Here is a 24,825-nt window from a genome sequence, read left to right on the forward strand (position 1 = left end):
AGTGAGGAAACTTAGAATTATTCAGAACACAGCGATTCGCTTGATATTTGGATTAAAAAAGAGTGACCATATCACCCCCTGCACTGGCTGTCAATCGAGGCACAAATAATTTTCAAGTTATCCTGCATATGTTTCAAACTAGTTTGGGGACTAGCACCTATGTATCTGCTATCTCACTTCATATTCTACAGCCCTATAAGACAAACCAGAAACTGCTATCTTTTTGCATACCCAAGCATTACTAATTGTAAATACAAAACCTTTCTGGATAAAACTTTCGCGTACCAAGCAAACAACAACATTGGTTAGACAACTACATCAACAAAGCTACGCTTTTAGAAAACTCATAAAATATATCTGCCTTATTCAACAGATATATCACCTAAACAGAATCTTCACCGAGCAGTTAGATGAAGAATTTTTTCTTTTTTTCTTTACTCGTTCCAAATATGCCCCCTCTAAATCCTAACCAAATCGCATTTTGTAATTCGGGATCTGTCTTCTAATATGTCCCCACTGAAAATCCTTAACGAACTGTATACTGTAATTTTCACTGTATATTATTATTTTCACTGTATATTGAAATTTTCGCTGTATTTTTCTGAAATTCACGACCTTTTCCTAACAGGCCCTCTCAGAATTTCGCTATATATTGAAATTTTCGCTGTATATTGTAATTGTCGCTGTATTTTTTTTTGTAATTCATGACTTTTTCCTAACAGGTCTTCTCGGAAATTTCCTAGCAAACTGTATATTTTATATATTCGCTTAGCAAACTGTACAGCTTACATTTCCGCTTTCTCTAAGTTTCTGTACTCTATATTTCCTCTATCTGTATATTGTAACTCGCTGAAATGTCCAGCTCTCTTGAATGTAAACCGCCTAGAAATCGCAAGATTGTGGCAGAATAGAAGAATAAAGTTATTATTATTATTATCACAATTTATACCATCATTCGCACGTGCCCACCAAGTGTCAGCTGCTCTTCTGCAAATGCTGCTTAACTTACAAGGTGGGTATTTGCAAGGGGCAGGTTAGAGAATATGCCATGCCCAGGCGCAAGCAGGGCTTCCATTTCTGTGCTTAAGAACATAAGAGCTTCCATACTGGAACAGACTGAAGGTCCATCAAGCCCAGTATCCTTTTTCCAACAGTGGCCAACCCAGGTCCCAAGTACCAGGCAGAAACCCAAAGAGTAGCAACATTCCAGAGCTGAGATTATGGTGTCATAATGCCTCATTCCACCAATGCCTAAGAGCCAACCTCAGCAGTGATGTCACAATGACTCACATATGAACATAAGAGCTGCCGTACTGGGACAGACCGAGGGTCCATTAAGCCCGGTATCCTGTTTCCAACAGTGGCCAACCCAAATCCCACATATATATACCATAAGTTGCATCGGGAACTGCTACTATTTAGGCCTTCACAGTCATGCTAGCGCTAAGGTTACCAGATGGCTCCAGAAAAATTAGGAGGGATTGAGTTATCTGGGTTTTACTTCCACTGAAAGCAACAGAAGTAAAACATGGATTTCTCAACCTGTCCACCTTTTTTTGGTAACCTTAGGCTAGCCTTATGGCTGGTGTAACTGCTGGCACCTATGTGCTAGTTGTGCCAATACTAGGTTACGCTAGTACATGCTAACAGAGCCTAGGTGCCGCAGTCCTCTTATATGATGGGGCTCACTGGTTATCCAAGGAAGGAAAAGAGGTGATATGATGTAGGGAGAGGGAGGAATATCACTCGGTATATGATGCAAGGAAGAGCAATGTTACGGTACTCGTAGGGAGGAGATCATTTTACCTACGGAAGAGTGGCATAATTGTGAGGGAGGGAAGGCATAATGCTACCCATTGGAAAGGGAGAGGTGGTATGAAGGGAGAAGTAAAGTTACCTGAAGAAGAGAAAGATGATATAATGCCAGGTGGGCGGAAGGGGAGGTAATGTTACTTGTAGGAGTGGTGGAATTAAGCAAGGAGGGGAGTATGTTGCCTGAAGAAAGGAGAGGAGATGTAATGCCGGATGGGGAAAAAGGGGGAGTAATATTACCTGTAGCCTCCAGAAAAAGGAGGCTGGATTGAGACATCCGGGTTTTACTTCTATTGAAAGCAATGGAAGTGAAATCAAATGTCTTAATCCATCCTCCATTTTCTGGAGCCATATGGTAACCCTAGTTACCTGTAGGAAGCAGAGCACTAGAATTACGCAGGGATGGAGTAATGTCACTTGGGAAAGAGGATGATATAATAATGCTGAGCGAGGGAAAAGGGTGAGTAGTGTTACCTGTATGAAGGGTGGTACGTAGGGACGGAATAATGTTGCTTGGAGAAGGGATGATGTAATGCCGAGAGAGGGAGTAATGTTACCTAAGGAGGGGGAGGGATGGTACACAAAGAGGGAGTAATGTCGATTGGGGGAGGGGAGGAGAGTAATGTTACTTATAGAATAAGAATGGTGGAATGGAGGGGGCAATGTTTCTTAGAGGAGGGGGGAAGGTAATGTTGAATGGAGGAGGAGAGTAATGCTACTTATAAAATAAGAATGGTGGAATGGAGGGAGTAATGTTTCTTAGAAGAGGGGGGAGGGTAATGTCAATTGGGGGAGGGGAAGAGTATTGTTACTTATAAAATAAGAATGGTGGAATGGAGGGGGGCAATGTTTGTTAGAGGAGGGGGAGGGTAATGTCGATTGGGGGAAGGGAGGAGAGTAAAGCACAGTTACTTACCGTAACAGTTGTTATCCAGGGACAGCAGGCAGTTATTCTCACATGTGGGTGATGTCATCCATGGAGCCCGGTTGCGGACAGCATCGCAAGCAAACTTGCTTGGAGAAACGTAGAAGTTTTGAGTCTGCCGCACCGTACATGCGCGAGTGCCTTCCCGCCCAGCACAGGGCAAGTCTCCTCAGTTCAGATAGCTAGCAGAGAATCCAACAAGGGGAGGTGGGTGGGTTGTGAGAATAGCTGCCTGCTGTCCATGGATAACAATTGTTACAGTAAGTAACTGTGCTTTATCCCAGGATAAGCAGGCAGCCTATTCTCACATGCGGGTAACCTCCAAGCTAACCAGAATGGGATGGTGGGGGCATTGGAAACTAAGGAAAATAAATTTTGTAATACTCTCTGGCCAAAATGGCCATCCCGTCTGGAGAAAACATCCAGACAATAGCGAGAGGTGAAAGTATGAACCGAGGACCAGGTGGCAGCTTTGCAAATTTCCTCAATAGGAGTCGATCTGAGGAAAGCTACTGAAGCCGCCATGGCTCTGACTTTGTGAGCTGACTCAACTCTGTAGATGCAGTCCAGCCTGGGCAAAGCAGAAAGAGATCCAAGCAGCCATCCAGTTGGAGATGGTACGTTTAGAGATTGGATGTCGTAACTTGTTTGGATCGAAGGAGACAAAAAGTTGAGGAGCAGTTCTGTGTAGTTTGGTGCGTTCCAAGTCGAAGGCCAAAGCACGTTTACAGTCCAGAGTATGAAGAGCTGTTTCTCCAGGATGAGAATGAGATCTTGGAAAAAACACTGGAAGTACAATAGATTGACTGAGATGAAATTCTGAAACCACTTTAGGTAAGAATTTAGGATGAGTATGGAGGACCACCTTGTCATGAAGGGAAAACTGTGAAAGGTGGATCAGCAACTAAAGCTTGCAGCTCACTGACTCTTCGAGCAGACGCGAGTGCAATGAGAAATACCACTTTCCAAGTGAGATACTTCAGATGAGCCATAGACATGGGTTCAAATGGAGGCTTTATCAATTGAGCAAGAACAACATTAAGATCCCAAACCACTAAAGGCGGTTTGAGAGGAAGTTTGACATAGAAAATTCCTTGCATACATTTGGAAATCACCAGATGAGCAGAGAAGGGTTTCCCTTCAATAGGCTGATGAAAAGCAGCAGCTGCACTGAGATGGACTCGAATGGATGTAGACTTGAGGCCAGAAGTAGACAAGTGCAAAAGATAATCCAAGACAGAAGCCAAGGAGGTATCTCAAGGCTCCATGTCATGAGAGATGCATCACGTAGAAAATCTAGTCCATTTTTGGTGGTAGCATTGTCTAGTGGCAGGCTTTCTGGAAGCCTCTAAAATGTCTCTTACAGGTTGAGAAAACTGAAGAGGAGTTATGTTGAGAGGTACCAAGCTGTCAGGTGGAGAGACTGACTGTTCCCTCACTAAAATTTATAAACACCAGACGGCAGTTTATATTTTCTGTAACAGCACCACAGACCTGAAATGCTCTTCCAATTTTTTTACGTAATGAGCAAGACTTGGTAAAATTTAAAAGTAACTTAAAAACATTTCTTTTTAATGATGCTTTTAATACTTAACTTAATTTTTAAAATTAATAAATTAATAATTTTAACAGTTTATACCTTAATACTTAAATGTTTTCCCTATTGTGCTTTTCCTCTGTTCTACTTTTATTTAACAAATGTATTTCAAATACCCCTCTTACCTTATGTAATGTAGTATGTATTACCTAATGTAAGTATTTATAGTTTGTGCTGTTTGTTCTCTATTAATTATCTTTTAATATGTACATCGCTTTGAATTTGATTAAGCGATTAATCAAGAAAAATAATAAACTTGAAACTTGATGAAGTAGAGATCCTTGACTCTGTGTAAGCAGAAACAGAAAAACTGGTAGAAGGTTGAAGTAGAAGGGAGTATCAAGGTTGTCTCGGCCACCGAGGAGCTATCAGAATCATGGTGGCATGATCATTCTTCAACTTGACAAGAGTTTTGAGAATGAGAGGGAATGCATACAGGAAGAGATTTGTCCATTCCAGTAGAAAAGCATCTGCCTCGAGGAAATGAGGAGAATATATCCTGGAGCAGAACTGAGGCAGTTTGTGGTTGTGGGAGATGCAAATAGATCTATCTGAGGAGTCCCCCACTGAGAAAAAATGTAATGAAAAGGCGAGAAATTGAGTGTCCATTCGTGAGATTGCAGAAGACGACTCAATTTGTCTGCCAAACAATTTTTAGCCCCTTGGATGTAAACAGCTTTCAGGAAGGTGTTGTGGAGGACTGCCCAGTCCCAAACCTTCAGAGCTTCTTGACAAAGGGAGAGAGATCCCGTTCCTCCCTGCTTGTTGACATAGTACATGGCGACTTGGTTGTCCATTCGAATGAGGACTACCTGGTCGTGAAGAAGATGTTGAAAAGCTTTGAGCATTGAAGATCGCTCTGAGTTCCAACAGATATGACACTGATGATCCGTGCTGGACCAGTGGCCTTGAGTACAGAGATCGTCGAGGTGAGCCCTCCAAGCGTATGTTGAAGAATCTGTCGTGAGGATCTTCTGATGAGGTGGCATCTGAAACAGTAATCCTCTGGTGAGATTGGAAGAGAGCATCCACCAGCGGAAAAACTGTCTCAACGAAGGAGTGACTGTAATGTGTCGAGATAGTGGATCGCAAGCCTGCGTCCACTGAGATGCCAGGGTCCACTGAGGAATCTGGAGGTGAAGTCTGGCAAAAGGAGTCACATGTACCGTGAAGGCCATGGGACCTAGTAGTACCATCATGTGTCTTGCTGAGAGTGGGAAGACACTTTGTGACATAGCTGAAGAAGAGCATCCAGATGTTGTTGAGGAAGGAATGCTCTGAATTGGATAGTATCCAGAACAGCTCTGATAAACTGTAGATTCTGAAAGGGCTGAAGTTGGGATTTAAGAAAGTTGATTTCAAATCCCAAGCTTTGTAGAAACCATGTAGTCCGTTGGGATTGAGGCCTGGACAAGGAAGGCTTTTCTGCGGAAGAAGACTTGCGCCTCGATGAGGGCCTCGTTCTATGATGAGAGTGCTGCCTGGAAGTAGGTCTCGGTTGAGATTGAGGAGAGGTTGCCCTATGCCTGGAGACGGGCAGTGCTGCTGGTGAATGAATAGGGCTAGAAGCTGTAGATCAAAACTCCATAGACTCAGTGGTTTGGATCAAGGAATCTCGAAGCACTCCCAAAGATTCAGCTCCTTATATGGAATGTGAGGATTCCTGTCGAGGCACTCGCAAAGACTCCTTGCATAGAGTGCGAAGATTCCAATCGAGACTCTTGCAAAGACTCGACTGATTGCATAGAGTGTGTAGATTCCTGACCAGACACTCGCAAAGACTCGACTCCTTACATAGAGTGTGTAGACACAGCTCGAGGCACAGGCAGGGACTCGACCTCGCAGAGACTGCTGATTGCCCAGGCTGGACTGCAGGAAACAGTCGAAGCAAGCATGTATTTGGTCAGTAACTGAACAAATTGCTGCTCTAATATGGTCTGGAGAGAAGCCTGCAATTGTGAATCCCAGTCTGAAGCTGGACCACTTGCTGAGGCCATAGGTTCTGCGCTGGCAGTAGAAGCATGCTTTGGCTTGGACTGATGCTTGGATAACTTGAGGACCACCGCAGGAACCTTCTGCTTAGGTATCTGCCCTGAGGGAAGCTCAGAGGAAGATAAAGCAGGTGTACTCAAGGCTAAAGACTGGAGGTCGGAGTTGTCGAAGCAGGAGGACTCCCGGCTGAAGTCTGGACTGAGTCAGGACCCGAGGTCGAGAATGTAGCTGAAGAGTCCATTCTGAACAGCTTTTCCACTTGAACTCGACAACGACTTCGGACTATGGTCCAGCCCAAGGCACTTGAGGCACCAACGGTGTGGGTCCGTGAGGGAAATTGCACGCTGGCACTAGCCACACTTCTTGAAGCCCGTTGCGGTCTGGGACATAGAAGGGAAGAAAGTCGAAGCCCGCAGGCTGCGGGTGAGCGACCTGCCCCGCCAGTCAGTCAATGAGAAAATAAAAGTCCTTTTTTGTTTTAACAGAAAATAAAGAAAAGAACTTAAGACAAACCGCGGTGAAGAGAAGGCACGAAGCAACGAAGAGCGTCAAAGACAGACTTCTGGGCTCCGCGGAAAACTGAGGAGACGCGCATGCGCGATGCGGCCGACTCGAAACTTCCACCTTTCTCCAACAAGTCTGCTTGCGAGGCTGTCCACATCCGGGCTCCGTGGATGACGTCACCCACATGTTACTTAGAGACTAGGAACGGTGGAATGGAGGGGGAGGGGAATGTCGGGGAGGGGAGGAGAGGAGAGGAACGTTGCCCGGGCGGGTACCAGACGCTCCCTGCGCCACTTTACCTCAGGTATCGGGGGCTGGGCCTCGCGGTGGGCGGGTCCGATACCCGCGGGTATCGGCCCGGTATCGGCTCCTCCCTGCGCTGACGGATCCCAGCCGCCGCGGCACAGTGACGCCGCCGCCGCCCCCCACACCACGCCCCCGCCCCCGATTGGACATATCGATTGGCAATTAGCTCGCGACTGACAGCCGCGACGACCAACGGCTGAGGCCGACTCTACTCAGCCACGCCCCTCTCGAGCAAGGATCGACTGCCAACAGCGCAGAGTCGCGCGAGAGCCGGGTCCGCTCATGCGTCGGCTGACAGCTGAAGCGTCCAATGGTCGAGGACAACTCTGGTCAGCCACGCCCTTCTCGAAAACGCAGTTGCGCGAGACCTGAGCAGATCCGCGCCCGCCTATGCCGCGATCGACAGTAGCTGCGTCCAATGGCCGAAGACAACTCTGGGCAGCCACGCCCCTCGCCATATGGAATCTTCTCGAGCAGGTCTCGGCCGACAGCTGCACTGCCCAACGGCCGAGGCCACTACACCACCACGCCCCTTTCGACTACCGACGACACAATTTTGTACAGGACTAGTGAAGATTCGGATCCGCCCCTGCCAATGAGAAACCTCAAACTGATAGTGCCCAAGGGCGGCTATAACCAATCACCACTGAGCCTTGTTTTTCCAGCACATATAATAGACAGGGAGAGAAAATAGGGACGTCTGCACATCAGAACCCCCAATTGCATCATGGAAGCTGTAGTTTAGTGGCGCCACTGCTGAATACAGCCAAGAGCATTTGAGCAGAACCCATTAAAAACTATCAGCTCAAACAAGTAGCAAGTGAGGGGAGCCCGACCTCCAATCCCACTGGTGCTTTTTTTTTTTTTTTTTTTTAAATCTTTATTAATTTTTTAAATCTTTATTAACACCCACAACAGTGCCATTAACAATTATAGGTAATAATAATTTTATTTCTTATATACCGCCAAAGCCATAGTAGTTCGAGGCGGTTTACAACGAAGAAGGGCTGGACAATCAGCGAAAATGATACAAAGGTACAATCAAAGAAAATTGGTACAAATAGAGAAAAAAGGAACAATCAGCGAACTGTGGTACAATCGGCGAAAAAATGGTACAGTCAGGGCAAAATGGAACAGGGGAAGTCAAGACAATCTGCGTAAAGGATAAATCCGAGAATGTAGGTATAACAACAGGGGTGCAAACAGCAGGTGAAGAAGCGGATTAATGGGTAGCAGTTTAAAGGGAAGCAGTTTAATGGGAGGCGGGACAGGTGAGATAGAAGGGGCCATGAGTAGGGCAGGGGTCTTAGGGTGTGAATCGGGTGAATAGATAAGTTTTTAGTAGTTTCCTGAAGTTTAGGTAGGATGAAGTGTGAGAGATGATGTGGGCCAGCCAGTTATTGAGCTGACCTGCTTGGAAGGCAAGAGTTCTGTTTAGATATCTTTTGTAGTGGCAAGCCTTTAGGGTACGATAGCTAAACAGGTGGGTTCTATGTGTGAGTTTGGATGGGCGGTCTAGGATGAAATGGGATACCAAGTAAAGGGGGACCGAGCCAAGGATGGATTTGAAACAGAAACAGGCGAACTTGAATTGCACTCTTGCTTCCAGGGGTAGCCAGTGAAGTTTGTGGTAGTAGGGAGTTAGGTGTTCTCATTTTTTTAGTCTGAAGATCAGTCAGATTGCCGTGTTTTGGATGATTCGCAATCTTTGAGTGGTTTTTTTTTGAAAGATCCCAGGTAGATGATGTTGCAGTAGTCGAGTAGACTTAAGATGGAGGTACATACAGTGAAACAAGAAAAAGCACATTCATCTTTCAGAAAAACATGATCACTTTTTGTCCCCTCCCCCTCTACTGACTAAACAGGAAAATCAATAACAAAACCCTAAGCGCGCATGTGCACGCCTACCTCTGTTATCCCTGCCTCCTTGATCCGTGGCAGAGACATGGTAGTAGTTGTGCATGCGGCAGTTTTCAGTGCTTTCCTACATTTCCTACAACTGGAGCCAGCGGCAGTTTCTGTGCGCCAGTTGCCCTTTGCACTCTAAAAAAAAAGGTACATGGAAGAAAGGCCACGATAAAAAGACAGGCAGGGGGCACGGCCATAGACAGACAGAAAGATAGATAGGTGGGAGAAGGGGCACAAGAAACAGACAGATAGTGGCCAAGGAGAGAGACAGAAATAAAGACAGACAGATAGTGGCCAAGGAGAGAGACAGAAAGACACATCTATTCTAGCACCCGTTAATGTAGGGCTTAAATACTACTGTATATTATATATATTTTCTTTCATTAACCTTTCCCAATCTAACTTCCGTAAAAATCTTAGATAACCCCAACCTACCCCACCCCTTGGATGTGTAGGTTATAACCAGAAATATATTAATAATTCATTCAATTATTATTAATAAAATTAGTCAACAGACCCCCCATATTAGTTTAAATACCTTAGTATTACCCTATTGATCATTTTTTTCCATCCTATAACAGACACCAGAAACTAAAATTCAAGCGATCAAAGTTTCTCCAATTTCTTGTGACCATTTGGATAACGGAATCACAGTCTCCAAAATCAAATTAATATGTCCCCAAATTGATCTCCAGAAGGTAAGTATCAAGGGACAATAGAATAATAAGTGATTCAGTGTCCCTATGCCCAAATGACAGTGCCACATCTATTTGACTTAGAACTGTCCAATTTCTGTAACCGAACAGGGGTCCAAAAACTTCTATGCAACAAGAAAAACCAAATTTGTCTCATAGATGCCGACGCTGTACATCTCAACCTCCAGGACCAAATTTGTGGCCATTGAGTAGCAGAAATCTGTTGCTTAATCTCAATGCTCCAAATATCTCTCAAACTTGTTTTTGGTCTCTTACTCATATAGCCAGATATTAATTTATACCACTGGGCGGCCTGATGCCCTAGGAAATTTGTCTGGAAGCATAGGACTGGTAAGCTATATAGCTATATACTGAGTTTTTAAATTTCGCCAATCAGGGAACCCCTTCTGAATGGCTTGCTTCAACTGCAACCATTTATAAACTTGAGACTTTGCTATGCCAAATGATTGTTGCAGTCGTGAAAAATCAAGCATTTTCCCATTTGATAAAACATCATCTGTGGAAGTATAACTGCCTGCATCCAATGCCTCCAGAAGATCTTAGACTCGCCAATTTGAATCTTGGAGTTTAGCCATAAGGATTGACATGTGGATTTCTCTACTGGAATATCTGTTAAGTTGTTAATGAATTTCAAGGTTTTCCAGGTGTCAAATAAAATACTATTGTCCTTAGCATATCTGGGTAACTTGATACTTAAAACATGACACAATCGCATTGCCATTCTTATAAAAGGAAGCCTGAAAATAAACTGGCAACATACCCATTTGGTAGCAAACCACAGGCAAAATTATCATCTTAAACGACTGAACTCTCCTCCACCAAGAAAGATGTAGGGGGTTCCATTGCTCACACATTTCTGAGACCTTTTGCAATAAAGATTTGTCATTTACTTTCATTGTGTCTTCCTGTGTTCTATGAATCCAAATACCTAAATATTTTATACCCTCTTCTTTCCAAAGAAAAGAGAATGGATCAAAAAGCCCTTTTGCACAATGTACATTTAAAGGAAGAACCTCCAATTTACTCCAATTGATTTTATATCCAGAAAATTTCCCAAATCTGTAAATTAAATCTAGTAAATGCAGAATGTTAGATTCACAATTCCTCAAATGAAGCAAAATATCATCTGCATAAGCAGAGACCTTATATTGTCGACCTGCATAAGGAATACCCTGTATCTCCTCTGCCTGTTGAATAGCTCACCCCAAGGGACAAGCTAGTCCTAGATTTCTGCCAAGCACCAAGTTCAATGGGTGGAATGAGGGAACTGGAACTGGCACAGTCATTGGCATGCAATGTTAAGGCCAGGACTGGTCTCAACCCTCCTGGCACTGAGGAAGCTGCACAGCCCTCCATTACCCTCAGCTACAAACTTAGGAGCTAAGCTGTCAGAGCAAGCAGTAGCATAATGAGTGAGGTTGGGGTCCAGCCTCGCCACGTTGTGTGCCCCACACCCTGTCTACCTCTTCAAACATTCGGCAGCATGAGCAGCATCTTCAACCTGCTACTCACAGATGTCACAGGATGTGACATCAGAAGGGAGCAGAGGCCAGTGCAAGCAGCAAGAGGATGATGCTGTTCGTGCCAGCAAACATTTAAAGAGGTACACGAGGAGTAGAGAGGCTTCCAAGGAAACCCCCCTAAGTATGCCACTGATACCAAGGTCATAAGAGCCACCATATTGGGTCAGACCAAAGACCCATATAGCCCTGGCCAATCCAGGTCACAAGTACCTAGAGCAATGGTGTATCAAAGCCAGCAGGCAGTCACTTATGGGGTGGTCAGCCTAGATTTGTGTTTCTCAACTCGGTCCTGGAGTACCCCTTTGCCAGTCAAGTTTTCAGGATATCCACAATGAATATGTATGAAAGAAATTTGCATATAATGGAGGCAGTGTACGCAAATCAAGTTTATGCATATTCATTGTGGATATCCTGAAAGCCTTACAGGCAAGGGGGTCCTCCAGGACCGAGAAACACTGGTCTAGATCACACAGATGTCAAAATAGTTCAGGAACAAGCTAGACCTTTACACACCATTGCAACCTCAGAGGTCCTCTCCAGGAGCATCACTATCTGTACCCCCATCAAAAGAAATGATACAATGTGATACCCATTGGCAAGCCTTCTCAGTAGCACCGCCCCCCCCCCCCCCCCCCCCCCCCCCCGCTCTGGAATCTACTCCCCTAACTCCAAACTACCTTTACTTGAGGAAACAGGGGAAAGCCTGGCTCTTTACCCGAGCCCTTAATACATACAGTTCTTGACTATCCATTCATTCTACACCAGGACTAGCATCCTACACGCACTGTATCTAAATCGGTTCCTTAAACCTCGTTTAACTGTATAAACAACTTGCCTTGAGTTCAGCCTCAGATCTTGACCTCATCTAATATCTGCATTTAATCTCCTCAGCTTGAGGGACAAGCATGAATTTACAATTTGTGTAGCTATTAGGCAGCTGGATGCTGTCTTTTACTATGTTCACGTAAGAACTCACTCACTACTTTGACTCAAGTACTGGTAATAATCACATGCAAAGAAAGAGTAACAGTCCAAGGAGTCCAATTCTCAGTTCTACAGCACCCAATTCATCCCCCTTTTTAATTAAATTGTATTTTCTCTCATGGGAGTGATTGGCTTTCTTGCTTCAAAGGGAAGGTGGATGAGGTACCGAGTGCACCATAAAGCTGCAGCCACCCTCGCCCGACATCCCTCACACCCCCATATACAAGCACCCAACACGCCAAAGATTGATAAATTAAAAAAGCTTTTTTATTCAAGCCAAAAAAACCCTACAATTTGTGATTTAGGAGCACAAACTTCCTCACACAATCCAAACAATATAAATAAATATCTTGAGACAAGATTTACAGATACTCTGTGATTACGACTGACAGCAGAGGCTCAGTAGCTTAACAGGAGGCAAAAGGACCTCCATCAATAACTGCTAAGCCGCTCCCTCCCTCCCTCCCTCCTCATAAGAGCGGCAGAAGCCTATCAACAATTTACCCCACTCTCAGCACCGATGCTGTGATCTAAAGACTTGATTCGACGTGGACAACCTGAAAGAACAAGACATCAGTTCCACTGGTACAAGAGAGGTTTAGCAAACGGACAAGGAATTTCAAAACAGCTGTGCAGGGAAGTCTTGCCAAGGACAGTCCACTTGGAAGGCGAAAGGGCTGAGGCAGGACCCCTAGAAGGAAAGACAAGGAGCCAGTCTGGTGTACATCCACCAGATACCATCAGTTTTCACATGCCATGGAATCCAGATGCTGTTGGTTACCTTCCACCACCGCCGCCTCCTCCACCATTGTTCCCACCCTGATTCCCAGTGTCCGGAGCTCCCGACATCATTAGAAAAAGAACAATGGGGATAATGTACATCCACTGTCAAAAAAAAAAAGGAGCAAGAGCGTAAGTAAATATCAGAGAAAGCAAAACTGCTTGCCTGTATTGTGTATTCTCCATAGTAAGGAGGGGAATGCAGCCACTCTAGTGTACCTGATTACCCCTTCTTGTCTGTAGAGAATCACCCAAACCTTGTCCCCACGCTTTGCATGAGCCATCCCAGTGTGTCAAGCACCATCTGGCTCCCTGCAAGGATTACTAGCCATCGTTATGATGAGAAACACATATGGACAGTGCACCAACCAACCAACCTCCCTGATCCCCTTCCTCTAAAAGACATACACATTTGTAAGTGACAGCAAAAAGGTAGCACAAGAGCAAAATAAGAGGTTTGTGTCTGGTCTCAATAATATATATGAGATTTTATAGCCAAAACACAGGAGTATAATTTAAAGGGAAAGATGGAAGAGGCCAAGGAACACAGAAAGACCCCCACCACTGTCCACATTGCTAGCAATGAACTACAAGCTCCCCGGTGAGGTCAGAGAAATTGTGCACAGAAACCCTTCACCAAACCCATGGAGAAAGCGGGCATCAGCTGCAGTGGTGCTCTGCCAGAGCAGGCTTCGGGTCATTTGTACACATAGCAAAGATAGCAGGCACTTCCAGGGAGCACAGCAAGGGTGCTAGGACACATCTCTACAAGAGGCAGAGAATATAAAATGCATTCTCTCATGATTTCAAGAGCTCTCTTTACAGATTTGGGCGCAGAAATTATTTTAACCTTGCATTAGCAAACACACACCTCAACATTGAGAAGGGTCCCATAACCTCCTAAAGTCCCCCACACTAAACCAAAGCAGCAACCGTGGCTGTGTCCAAGCTCAGAGAGAGACAGAGCAGTGAGAAAATGCCAGAAGGGTAGCATTACTTCAACATCCTCAGGCCTGCTGTCCTGGCGCCGAATTGGTTAGCATTAGAAATACAGCCCCTCCCAAAATTATATACCACTGCAGGGAGGGAAACAAAATCAGCCATGAGAATCGAAACGGACAGTCTGCCTCCTTCCCTCCTCTTCTCCCACTGCCAAGCCAGACACTAACCACAGCTAACTGGAACCTGATGCTCTCTACTTGCTCCGTCCTCTGATGGTGCCCTGGAACATCTGCCCCCTTCCCTTGCAAGCACCACTCTCCCCCTTCTACTAACCCTACAGGTCCTGCTCCCCCTCCATACAGTCCCATCCCTGGTCCTAGTAAGTAAACTTTCACTCCCACAGGCAGGCCTGAGCCCAGAGAGCACTATGTGACCCTCCCACCCACCATTACCTGCTCCCAAAACACAGCCCCAGTCCTGCTGAGTGCGACTTATCTCTACTGCCACCCCACTCCCCTTGCTCCCAACTATCTCATGCTGAGGTCTATCTTAACTCCACACGTTATAATCTCAGTCAATACTCTGGCATTGGTAAACCATTCATAATACCACAACTATATCTCTCAATGCCGCTCTCTCTTCTTAATAAATTGCTTTAGTCAAACTATCAGGGCTTCAGACATGCCATTTGGTCACCACACAATTTTTGTGTTTGCTTGGTTGCCAAAATTCTTCTCACTGGCTATGGCTTCTTCACTAGCCCCTACTCAATATGTTTCACAATTTTGGGGGTTTTTTGAGTGCTTCATTATATCTCAAACTTATTAAAGTACTTAATATCAATAGCTTAACTGTTATAAAAAACTGGTTAAAACTTATCTTATTATATTCTTTTTCTTGATGATCTTATCTCATCGGGAAAGGGACCTGTCATATCCAACATATTTCGCCGACAGGCTGCTTCAAGAAAAGGTCCCCCCTTCACAACTTATTCTGCACCATCCCAAAACATGTCGGATATGACAGGTCCCTTTCCCGATGAGATAAGATCATCAAGAAAAAGAATATAAGATAAGTTTTAACCAGTTTTTTATAACGGTTAAGTTATTGATATTAAGCACCTTAAGCACTTTAATAAGTTTGAGATATAATGAAGCACTCAAAAAAACCCAAAAATTGTGAAACATATTGAGTAGGGGCTAGTGAAGAAGCCATAGCCAGTGAGAAGAATTTTGGCAACCAAGCAAACACAAAAATTGTGTGGTGACCAAATGGCATGTCTGAAGCCCTGATAGTTTGACTAAAGCAATTTATTAAGAAGAGAGAGCGACTTTGAGAGATATAGTTGAGGTCTATCTTAAGGCACAGAGCATCATCCAGCTCCTCCCCCTCCCCAATCCAGTTGATATCTCCTAAGATCAGTACTCACATATTTTGCAAAGAAGGACTTTTGTTCCTGGGGATTTTTGGCTTTCTGGGCCTGTTCCATTTCCAGCCGCTCGATGAATGCTGCAGTTTCAGGCCTGTAGGAATATGAGAAGAATGAGAGAACAGGCGTTAATGTCCTGTGCCCAGGAGCTGTAAAGTCTCTCATATTCAGTACTCACACTGCAGCTGCGACTGGCTGCTGCACCTGCACCGTGGTATTAAACAGCTCCAGATCCACATCCTCCACTTCGGCACCAGTGCACGACCCTGGCACAGTAACTATGGAAACCCCAATGATATTACCAGCAAGGTCCGTGTGAATGGTAATCTGGTCCGAAAGGTGAGACTCTACCATAGAGCACTGCAGAAGAAGAGGAGAGCAGATATCACAATCTGGCCTTCACCAGACAGGAGTCCACTCGAAACACAGACACACTTACTGCAGGAACAAAGGAAGTCACGTGCTGAACAGATCCCTCATCAAGCCCAGGTTTCCTCGGTATGCGGATTCGATAAACACCATTCAGACTGGCGATATCCTGTAGAGAAAGCCAAGACAAGATTTCCACATTCGTAGTTTCAGGTTTCATTGCTTTTTTTCATAGATTACAATATGATGAACAATTAAAAAAAAAAAATGGGGGAAACAATTTTGGGGGAATCACAGACGTACATTCAACAAAGAGGAAAATGGAGTGAGGAACTACAACTTAGTATAAGAAAGAGAACAAAGAAGGGAAAAATCAGAAGGGCATTTGTTTGATCAATGCTTGCCTGCTTCGAGAGGAGATGTCAAATGGACTCCAAATTTTGACTAATTAAAGGCGTCCCTGTATAGGTAGCTTTTTAATTTGGGGAAACTGCCAAAATCAGCCCATGATTGACAGGAGCAGGTAAAGCCACTTCTGGTTGAAGAAAACCCACAATCTACAGAAAGGCTCCCGAAGAGAATGCGGTAGCTAGGACAATTTTGGGGAAGAAATGGAAGGTAAATTACCAACCCACGTATTTCATGTTATGAATGAGGTACCTGCCTGGATATTCAGGCCGTCACAATCACCAGCAATACAGAGAATGAGGGAAAGAATGCAAATCTACGGCCATCACATAAGAACATAAGAATTGCCGCTGCTGGGTCAGACCAGTGGTCCATCATGCCCAGCAGGCCGCTCACATGGCGGCCCTCTGGTCAAAGACCAGTGCCCTAACTGAGACTAGCCCTACCAGCAAACGTTCTTGTTCAGCAGGAACTGGCCCTCACCAGCATAGCCTCAATTCACTATCCAGACTTCCTGCTCCTTTTCTCAGATAATATTCTGCTACTTAGAAGTCACTTTATGGTGATAATTTTTTTTATAATTTTATGTTAGAACATGAGGGCAGATAAAGTCCAAATGACCCATCCAGTCTGCCCATCCGCAGTAACCATTCTCTCTTTCTCTCTCTGAGAGATCCCACGTGCCTATCCCAGGCCCTCTTGAATTCAGACACAGTCTGTTTCCAACATCTCTTTTGGGAGACTGTTCCACGCATCTACCACCCTTTCCGTAAAAAAGTATTTCCTCAGATTACTCCTGAGCCTATCTCCTCTTAACTTCATCCTATGCCCTCTCATTTCAGTTTCCTTTCAAATGAAAGAGACTCGACTCATGAAAATTTATATTACATAGGTATTTAAACGCCTCAAGCTTCGTCAGCTGTAAGCCCGAGGTCATAATGCCGTTGTACAGATCCATAGTGAGACCCCATCTGGAATATTGTGTACAATTCTGGAGGCCCCATTATCAAAAAGACGTGCTGAGAGTTGAGTCGGTTCAGCGAATGGCCATCAGGATGGTCTCAGGACTCAAGGATCTCCCGTATGAGGAACGGCTGGGTAAGTTGCAGCTATACTCACTCGAGGAACGCAGAGAGAGGGGAGACATGATAACACGTTCAAATATGTCACGGGCCGTATCAAGGTGGAAGAAGATCTCTTTTTTCTTAAAGGACTCACGGCAACAAGAGGGCATCCGTTGAAAATCAGGGGAGGGAAATTTCATGGCGACACCAGAAAGCACAGTTACTTACTGTAACAGGTGTTATCCAGGGACAGCAGGCAGAATTTAGGAAACGTCTAAAATCACACCTGTTCCTAAAACATCTTGACAACTGATCCACTTATCTCTTTCCTCTCAATAGTGACCTACTGTCCTTTTGATCACTTTTCTCCTCAACAATGAATTTCCTGTCTAATTACTTCTCTTTCTTCTTCCCCTCTTGAAGTCAGTCAATTTGTACCTTTGCTTAATCTTTTGTAAACCGCATAGAACTTCACGGTATTGCGGTATATAAGCTGTTATTATTATTATTCTCGACATGTGGGTGACGTCATCCACAGAGCCCCGTCGCGGACAGCTTTTCAAGCAAACTTGATTGAAGATCTCAAAGTTTGCTAGTGCTGCCCACGTATGCGTGTGCCTTCCTGCTCCACTAGAGGGCGCATCCCCTCCTCGTGGTCTTCAGTTCAGATAGCTAGCAAAGAAGCCAACCTCGGGGAGGTGGGTGGGTTGCGAGAATATCTGCCTGCTGTCCCTGGATAACACCTGTTACGTAAGTAACTGTGCTTTATCCCAGGACAAGCAGGCAGCATATTCTCAACATGTGGGTGACCTCCAAGCTAACCAAAAAGGGACGGAGGGAAAGTTGGCAATTTATGAAAACAAAGTATGCAAAACCAACTGGCCAAACTGGCCGTCGCGCCTGGAAAAGGCAGCCAGACAGTAGTGAGAGGTGAAGGTATGAACCGAAGACCAAGTGGCAGCCTTGCAGATCTCCTCAATAGGCGTGGATCTCAGGAAAGCGACAGACGCCGCCATCGCTCGGACTCTATGCCCCGTGACTCGACCTTGCAGCGAGAGACCAGCCTGAGCGTAGCAAAAGGAAATACAAGCAGCAAACCAGTTGGATAAGGTGCGCTTGGAAACAGGACGGCCCAACTGATTAGAATCAAAAGATAGGAAGAGTTAAGGAGCTGTCCGATGAGACTCGGTGCATCGTAGGTAAAAGGCCAACGCCCTTTCACAATCAATAGTGTGAAGCGCCACCTCCCCAGGATGAGAGTGGGGCTTCGGAAAAAACACCAGAAGAACAATGGACTAGTTGAGGTGGAAATCCGAAACCACCTTAGGCAAGAACTTAGGATGAATACGTAGGAGCACCTTGTCATGATGAAATACAGTAAAAGGCAGGTCCGCAACCAGAGCTTGCAGATCACTGACTCTGTGAGCAGATGTGAGAGTAACCAGGAACACCACTTCCCAAGTGAGGTACTTCATATGAGCCTTATCAATGGGTTCAAACGGAGGTTTCATCAATTGAGCCAGCACCACATGAAGATCCCAAACCACCGGGGGGAGGCGTGTTGTTGTGGCTACCCCCGTGCCTCCCGCAGCAGCGGCGATTCCTTTGTTGGTGGTGAGCTGCAGGCATCGACCGAGACAGACCCTTGACGTCACCGGGTCCATCTCGAATTGGATTTAAACTGAGCTGCTGCCGCGGACAGACCGGGAGCAGGAGAACTTTACCTGAGGGAAAGGAGGGCGTGTTGTTGTGGCTACCCCCGTGCCTCCCGCAGCAGCGGCGATTCCTTTGTTGGTGGTGAGTTGCAGGCATCGACCGAGACGGACCCTTGACATCACCGGGTCCGTCTCGAATTGGATTTAAATTGTGCTGCCACTGCGGTTGCAGCCATAGGGCATGGCCGAAGGGGCATGCCAAGCCCCTTGGAGCCACTAGGAGCCGGGGAGCTGGATCGGAACGTTCACAGTAATCTTTTTATAGGTTAATGTTGGGTCAACATGGGGAAAAGGAAAATTAAACCAAAGAGTTCAAATCCAGCTATTTCTGGCCCCATGGATAGGCATTTAACATTAGCGACTGGAAATTCTGCTGTAGTACCTATTAACATGAACTCTTCTATGTCTGGTGCTTCTATGAGTCCTCTTGAACGATCTCCTCCTCTTCATCCAGAATCTGGTGATAGCAGGAATATATTTCCTGCTATATCCTCCGAACAGGTGATAACCCCCACTCAGACTAACAAATTGGTTTACTCTGAAATACCTAAAGTTTTGGATTTTTCTCGTCTAGTGGAGGAACAATCGCCTACAGCGGAAGCACAAGATATTACACTTAAAGATTTGTGGTTAGGTATCACTAGAGTTGAAGGGTTTCTTAGGTCAACGATGAAACAAATGGGGGATTTTTCACAATCTGTATCTTGTAAAATAGAAAATGTGGATTCCAATTTAAGTTGTTTGGACAAACGTTTAAATGCTATGGGAACTCAATGTAATACATTACAAGCTGTCTCAGTCTTTGCTGTTAAAGATTCAACTGCGATACATGCTAAAATAGAATCTATGGAAAACATGAATAGAGTGCGAAATCTCCGCCTGGTCAATTTCCCCGTAACTCATCTATTATCACCTGAAATTTTGTTAAAAAATTTTTTTAAAGAATACTGGGGTTGCCCAATGCGGAGAATTTTCCAATAAATAATTATTATTATGTATCTCCAAAAAAAAGAATCTGCACAAGAGGTGGACCGTCTGGTCGCTACAGATATTAATTTAACTGAATTTTTGGAAGACACTCAAGATGTGATTCAGAGTCTGTCTACCCTGGTGATAACATGCATGAGTGAGATAGATAAAATGTTAATCATGAAGCTTTACTTTAAAAATAGGTTAACTAAATTTTGTGGTGACTTAGTTAGGATTTTTCCCAATGTTTCTAGAGCTACTCAATTTAGAAGGAAAGAGTTTTAAAGCTTAGAGTTCTGGCCCTAGAGGCATCTTTTTATTTAAAATTTCCTTGTAAATGCTTAGTTAAGTTACATGATGTTGAATATGTTTTTTTGGGATCCCATTCAACTGCAACAATTTCTAGTTGTGTGTGAGCAGAAATAGTATTATTCTTTTTGTACCGTTTCATTCCTAAGATTTTGAGGAGGAATGAATCCCTATAATAGTAAGGATTGATACAAGGTTCGCGAAGGCGAGCTGAAAATCTTTCCTTTATCTTTTCTTTTACTTGTTGTATTAGTACCCCCCCCCACCCACCCCCGTTTTGTGGGCTCAAAAATGATTTATGTATGATGAAATTATGTACTTTGATTGTAGATTTCTCTTTGTTTCCTGTTATTAATGGATAATGTATTATTCTAATATAATAAAAAACTTATTGAACTAAATACAAATATTTCTTCACCGAAAGGGTGGTTGATCGCTGGAATAATCTTCCACTACAGGTAATTGAGGCCAGCAGCGTGCCAGATTTTAAGAAAAGATGGGATTGGCATGTGGGATCTCTTCATTGAGGAAGTTAGGGGGTTGGTCATTAGTGTGGGCAGACTAGATGGGCTGTGGCCCTTTTCTGCTGTCATTTTCTATGTTTCTAATCATATCTCACCTCTCTTGTCTTTCCTCCAAAGATTGAGATCTTTAAGACTGTCCCCATAAGCCTTATCACGAAGAGCACACACCATTTTTGTAGCCGTCCTCTGGACCGACTCCATCCTTTTTAAATCTTTTTGAAGGTGCGGCCTCCAGAATTGTATACAATATTCTAAATGAGGTCTCACCAAAGTCTTATACAGGGGCATCAATACCTCCTTTTTCCTAGTGGCCATACCTTTCCCTATGCACCCTAGATCCTTCTAGCTTTTGCCATAGCCATTTCAGCCTGTTTGGCCACCTTTAGATCATCACATACAATCACATCCAAGTCCCGCTCTTCCATCGTGCACATAAGTTTTACACCCCCTAAACTGTACCGTACCCTCGGGTGAGAATTTTTTAAAAAGATACCTTCCTTAAAAGCTATTTTTTACCTCAAACATTTCTCTACCTGTGATAAATCTATCATAAAAACAGCCACACTGGGTCAGACCAGAGGTCCAACTAGCCCAGTATTCTGTCTCCACAGTGGCCAATCCAGTTTAAAAGTACCTGCCAAAAACCCAAATAGAAGCAACATTCCATGCTACCAATCCAGGAGACTGAGAGGGGACATGATTGAAACCTTCAAGATAATGAAGTGAATAGACTTCGTACATAAAGACAAGTTGTTCACCCTCTCCAAGATAGGGAGAACAAGAGGGCACTCTCTTAAGTTAAAAAGGGATAGATTTCGTACAAACATAGGGAAGTTCTTTTTCACCCAGAGTGGTGGAAAAGTGGAACGCACTTCCGGAGGCTGTCGTAGGGGAAAACCCCCTCCAGGGATTCAAGACAAAGTTAGACAAGTTCCTGCGGAACTGGAACGTACGCAGGTAGGGCTGGTCTCGGTTAGGGCGCTGGTCTTTGACCTAGGGGCTGCCACGGGAGCGGACTGCTGGGCACGATGGACCACTGGTCTGACCCAGCAGCGGCAATTCTTATGTTCCCTCAAGTCCGTCTCAATAGCAGACTGGATTTTTCTTCCAGGAACTTATCCAAACCCATTTTTTAAACCAGCTATGTTAACTTCTCTTCCACAACCTCTGGCAACATGTTCCAGAGCTTAGCTATTCTCCAAGTGAAAAAATATTTTATCCTATTGGTTTTTAAAATATTTCCCTGTAACTTCAAGTGTTCCCTTGTCTTTGTAATAGTATTAATATTCATTATTGTTTTAGATTACAAAGAGTCTGCCAAAGGCAAAAAGGTTTGTCTAAGTTTTGGAAGCTTGGTGTCATGTCTGCGCATGTGCGGATGTTGACATGATGCGCATGAGCATGTCATCACATCCATGTCCACGTGGTGGCCCTCTAGATGCCCAGGGCAAAAGGTGAATTATAAGTAAGGTCGTGTGAGGGGACACACAGTGCAAACATAGCTATGTATGGAGACGTTTCTCTGGGTTCTGCAGCAGTAACATTAAGTGGTACTCACACGCAGTTTGATCCGCTCCTCTTCCGTCAGCTGCTTCTGCGAGATGGTGACACTGCCTTCTGATGCAGGATTCCAAAGCAGAGATCCTCTCTTTGTAAAACGGATACTGCTGTCTGTAGTGTCAAAGGAAATCTCAAATTACTAACACAAGTCACCTTCACTCAGAACTTGTACTGTATTTTAATTGATTTAAGTCTAGAATTATTTCTGCCTGAAGCCTCTCAAGTTTTAGAAAGGATCACACCTCAGCAGCACAATCCATATGGCAATGAGGTGAGAGGTACAGTCGTCATGCTACACCCCTACACTAACCCTGAGACAGCCCCTACACACTGACTAAACCTCTATCTATAATGAGATCAGCTGGTGACCCCAGAGGGAGGGGAAGATATCTACATTAGATCCATGAAACCCAGGGCTTGGTCAAAAGGCCAGGGGAGGGGGAGATGAAAAGAATCTTGGAATATTTAAGAGTAAATTAAAGAGTCTTCTTTTTCAAGATGCATTCAATGTTTAATTGAACTGCTTTTGGCTCTGAAATTTATTTATTTTTTTACTACTTCTATCATCTTTTATTTCCCATCCTATTGTTTTTACCTTAATTGTTCTACTTTTATATTTAAATTGTATTTCATCCCGAGTTTTCCTCTTGTTTCTTTTTTTATCAATGTATGTCTATCTTAATTTATTATGTATTAGTAGCTATGAAACTTGTTGTTTATATTTGTAATTTTAATCATTATTATGTATCAGTGGCTATAATACATTTCTTTTAAGTTTGTCTCCCCTTATTTTGCACTTTTGTAATTTTATTACTTTGTACATCGCTTAGAATTTGGAATAAGCGATTAATCAAATGTTATAATAAACTTGAAACTTGATAAACTTGGAGGGGGAGAGAGAGGGAGGGGTGGAAGGGGAAAGAGGGGGGAGGGGGAGAGAGGAAGGAGAGGGGGAGGTAGGGAGAGAGGGGAAGGAGAGGAGGAGGTGGGGAGAGAGGGGAAGGAAGGGGAAGGGAGAAAGAGTGAAGGAGGGGGAGGGGGAGAGAGAGGGAGGAGGGGGTGTTTTGCAAGCTAAGGGCACTAAGAGAGTAAAGTACCAGGAGGGACATCCAGCAAAGCCCGGGAGAGTCCAAGGAGCTTTGAGGATGTGAAGAGAAGGCGGGAGAGGAAGCAGCGCCCCCATCTATTGTCTACGGCAACTCACCGAGCTCAAACGAGTGCTCCAGCTGCACTTCCAGCGCGCACAGCTCAGCCTCTCGCCCGTCCACGGCCTGCGGGGAAAGAGCAAAAGGGAGGCCATGAGGACGAGGGAGGTGGAGCGCACGAGCCCCGCTCCGCCCCCTTCTGAGTGGGGCATTGTGGGCCGCACTGATCCCCCTCGCTTACCCGCACCCTGCAGCTGCTGCTGCCCAACGCTCCCGGGGGCGGAGAGAGCAGGAAGCAGAGGACGCCCAGCACCGACGCCGACGACATCTTCGCCACCGCACAGCAAGCCGGGAAGAGACGGCGTCCCGCCCCCAGACGCACAGCACGAGGGAGAGCGTCTCAGTCCCCGCCCCCAGACGCACAGCACGCGGGAGAGCGTCTGAGCCCCGCCCCCAGACGCACAGCACGCGGAAGAGCGTCCGAGCCCCGCCCCCAGACGCACAGCACGCGGAACAGCGTCTGAGCCCCGCCCCCAGACGCACAGCACGCGGAAGAGCGTCCGAGCCCCGCCCCCAGACGCACAGCATGCGGGAGAGCGTCTGAGCCCCCGCCCCCAGACGCACAGCACACGGGAGAGCGTCTGAGCCCCCGCCCCCAGACGCACAGCACGAGGGAGAGAATCTGAGCCCCCGCCCCCAGACGTACAGCACGCGGGAGAGCGTCTGAGCCCCGCCCCCAGACGCACAGCACGCGGGAGAGCGTCTGAGCCCCCGCCCCCAGACGCACAGCACGCGGGAGAGCGTCTGAGTCCCGCCCCCAGACGCACAGCATGCGGGAGAGCGTCTGAGCCCCCGCCCCCAGACGCACAGCACGCGGGAGAGCGTCTGAGCCACGCCCCCAGACGCAGAGCTTTATTGATTGCCTTTCGCAAGACAGATAACTTTATTGATAGCGCCTTGTTCGTTACAATTATCTATTTAATTGCTTCGTTTTCTATCCCCTTCTCCCCAACCAGCTCAGAACAGGTGTTTACATGCATAATATATAATATTATGGCTACCAGATTCCCTCTTAAAAAAAAAGAGGGCACTTTGCCCCGCCCCATTTCATCCCTGGTCCCGCCCACACACAAACCTCGAGCTCCACCGAGTCACGTGATGATATCGCTCATATGTATCACCTATAGCGTTACCAGATGGCGCTATCTGTCATCCATCCTCCTTTTTCTGAAGCCATCTGGTAACGCTATTTTTCAAGTCGACATCCGCTCATGCACAGACCTGGTCCCAAGCTCAGGGTTTTGCAAAACCCAGACATTTTTTCATCAAAAGGGGACATCTATT

At 45.3% G+C, this 24,825-nt stretch overlaps 2 protein-coding genes across 4 annotated transcripts in view; both read right to left on the reverse strand.

Annotated features, from left to right (window-relative positions):
* The window catches only part of LOC117368037 (zinc finger BED domain-containing protein 1-like), a 96,761-nt gene extending 89,511 nt beyond the window's left edge, over positions 1-7,250 (reverse strand). The window contains exon 1 of one of the 2 annotated variants that reach the window (XM_033961280.1): positions 2,729-2,784. The gene's annotated coding sequence lies outside the window, so the exon portion shown is untranslated. Of the gene's footprint in view, positions 1-2,728; positions 2,785-7,129 lie in introns of those variants that run through there. The other variant, XM_033961281.1, reaches the window with a different exon arrangement.
* Positions 7,251-12,512: 5,262 nt separating this feature from the next.
* Positions 12,513-23,868, reverse strand: EMC10 (ER membrane protein complex subunit 10). 2 transcript variants are annotated; one of them, XM_033959921.1, is made up of 8 exons: positions 23,723-23,868; positions 23,541-23,607; positions 22,335-22,447; positions 15,858-15,956; positions 15,597-15,778; positions 15,419-15,512; positions 14,045-14,123; positions 12,513-13,152 (listed from the first exon to the last, which is right to left on the reverse strand). In XM_033959921.1, exons 1-7 carry the CDS (start codon positions 23,807-23,809, stop codon positions 14,055-14,057), a joined length of 711 nt encoding a protein of 236 aa, XP_033815812.1. In that variant the 5' UTR covers positions 23,810-23,868; the 3' UTR covers positions 12,513-13,152; positions 14,045-14,054. The 2 variants fall into 2 exon arrangements, with proteins under 2 accessions (XP_033815812.1, XP_033815811.1); XM_033959920.1 differs by lacking the exon at positions 14,045-14,123.
* Positions 23,869-24,825: the final 957 nt, after the last annotated feature.

Source organism: Geotrypetes seraphini, chromosome 10 (genome assembly GCF_902459505.1).
Source record: "Geotrypetes seraphini chromosome 10, aGeoSer1.1, whole genome shotgun sequence".
In the NCBI taxonomy this organism is placed as follows: Eukaryota; Metazoa; Chordata; class Amphibia; order Gymnophiona; family Dermophiidae; genus Geotrypetes; species Geotrypetes seraphini.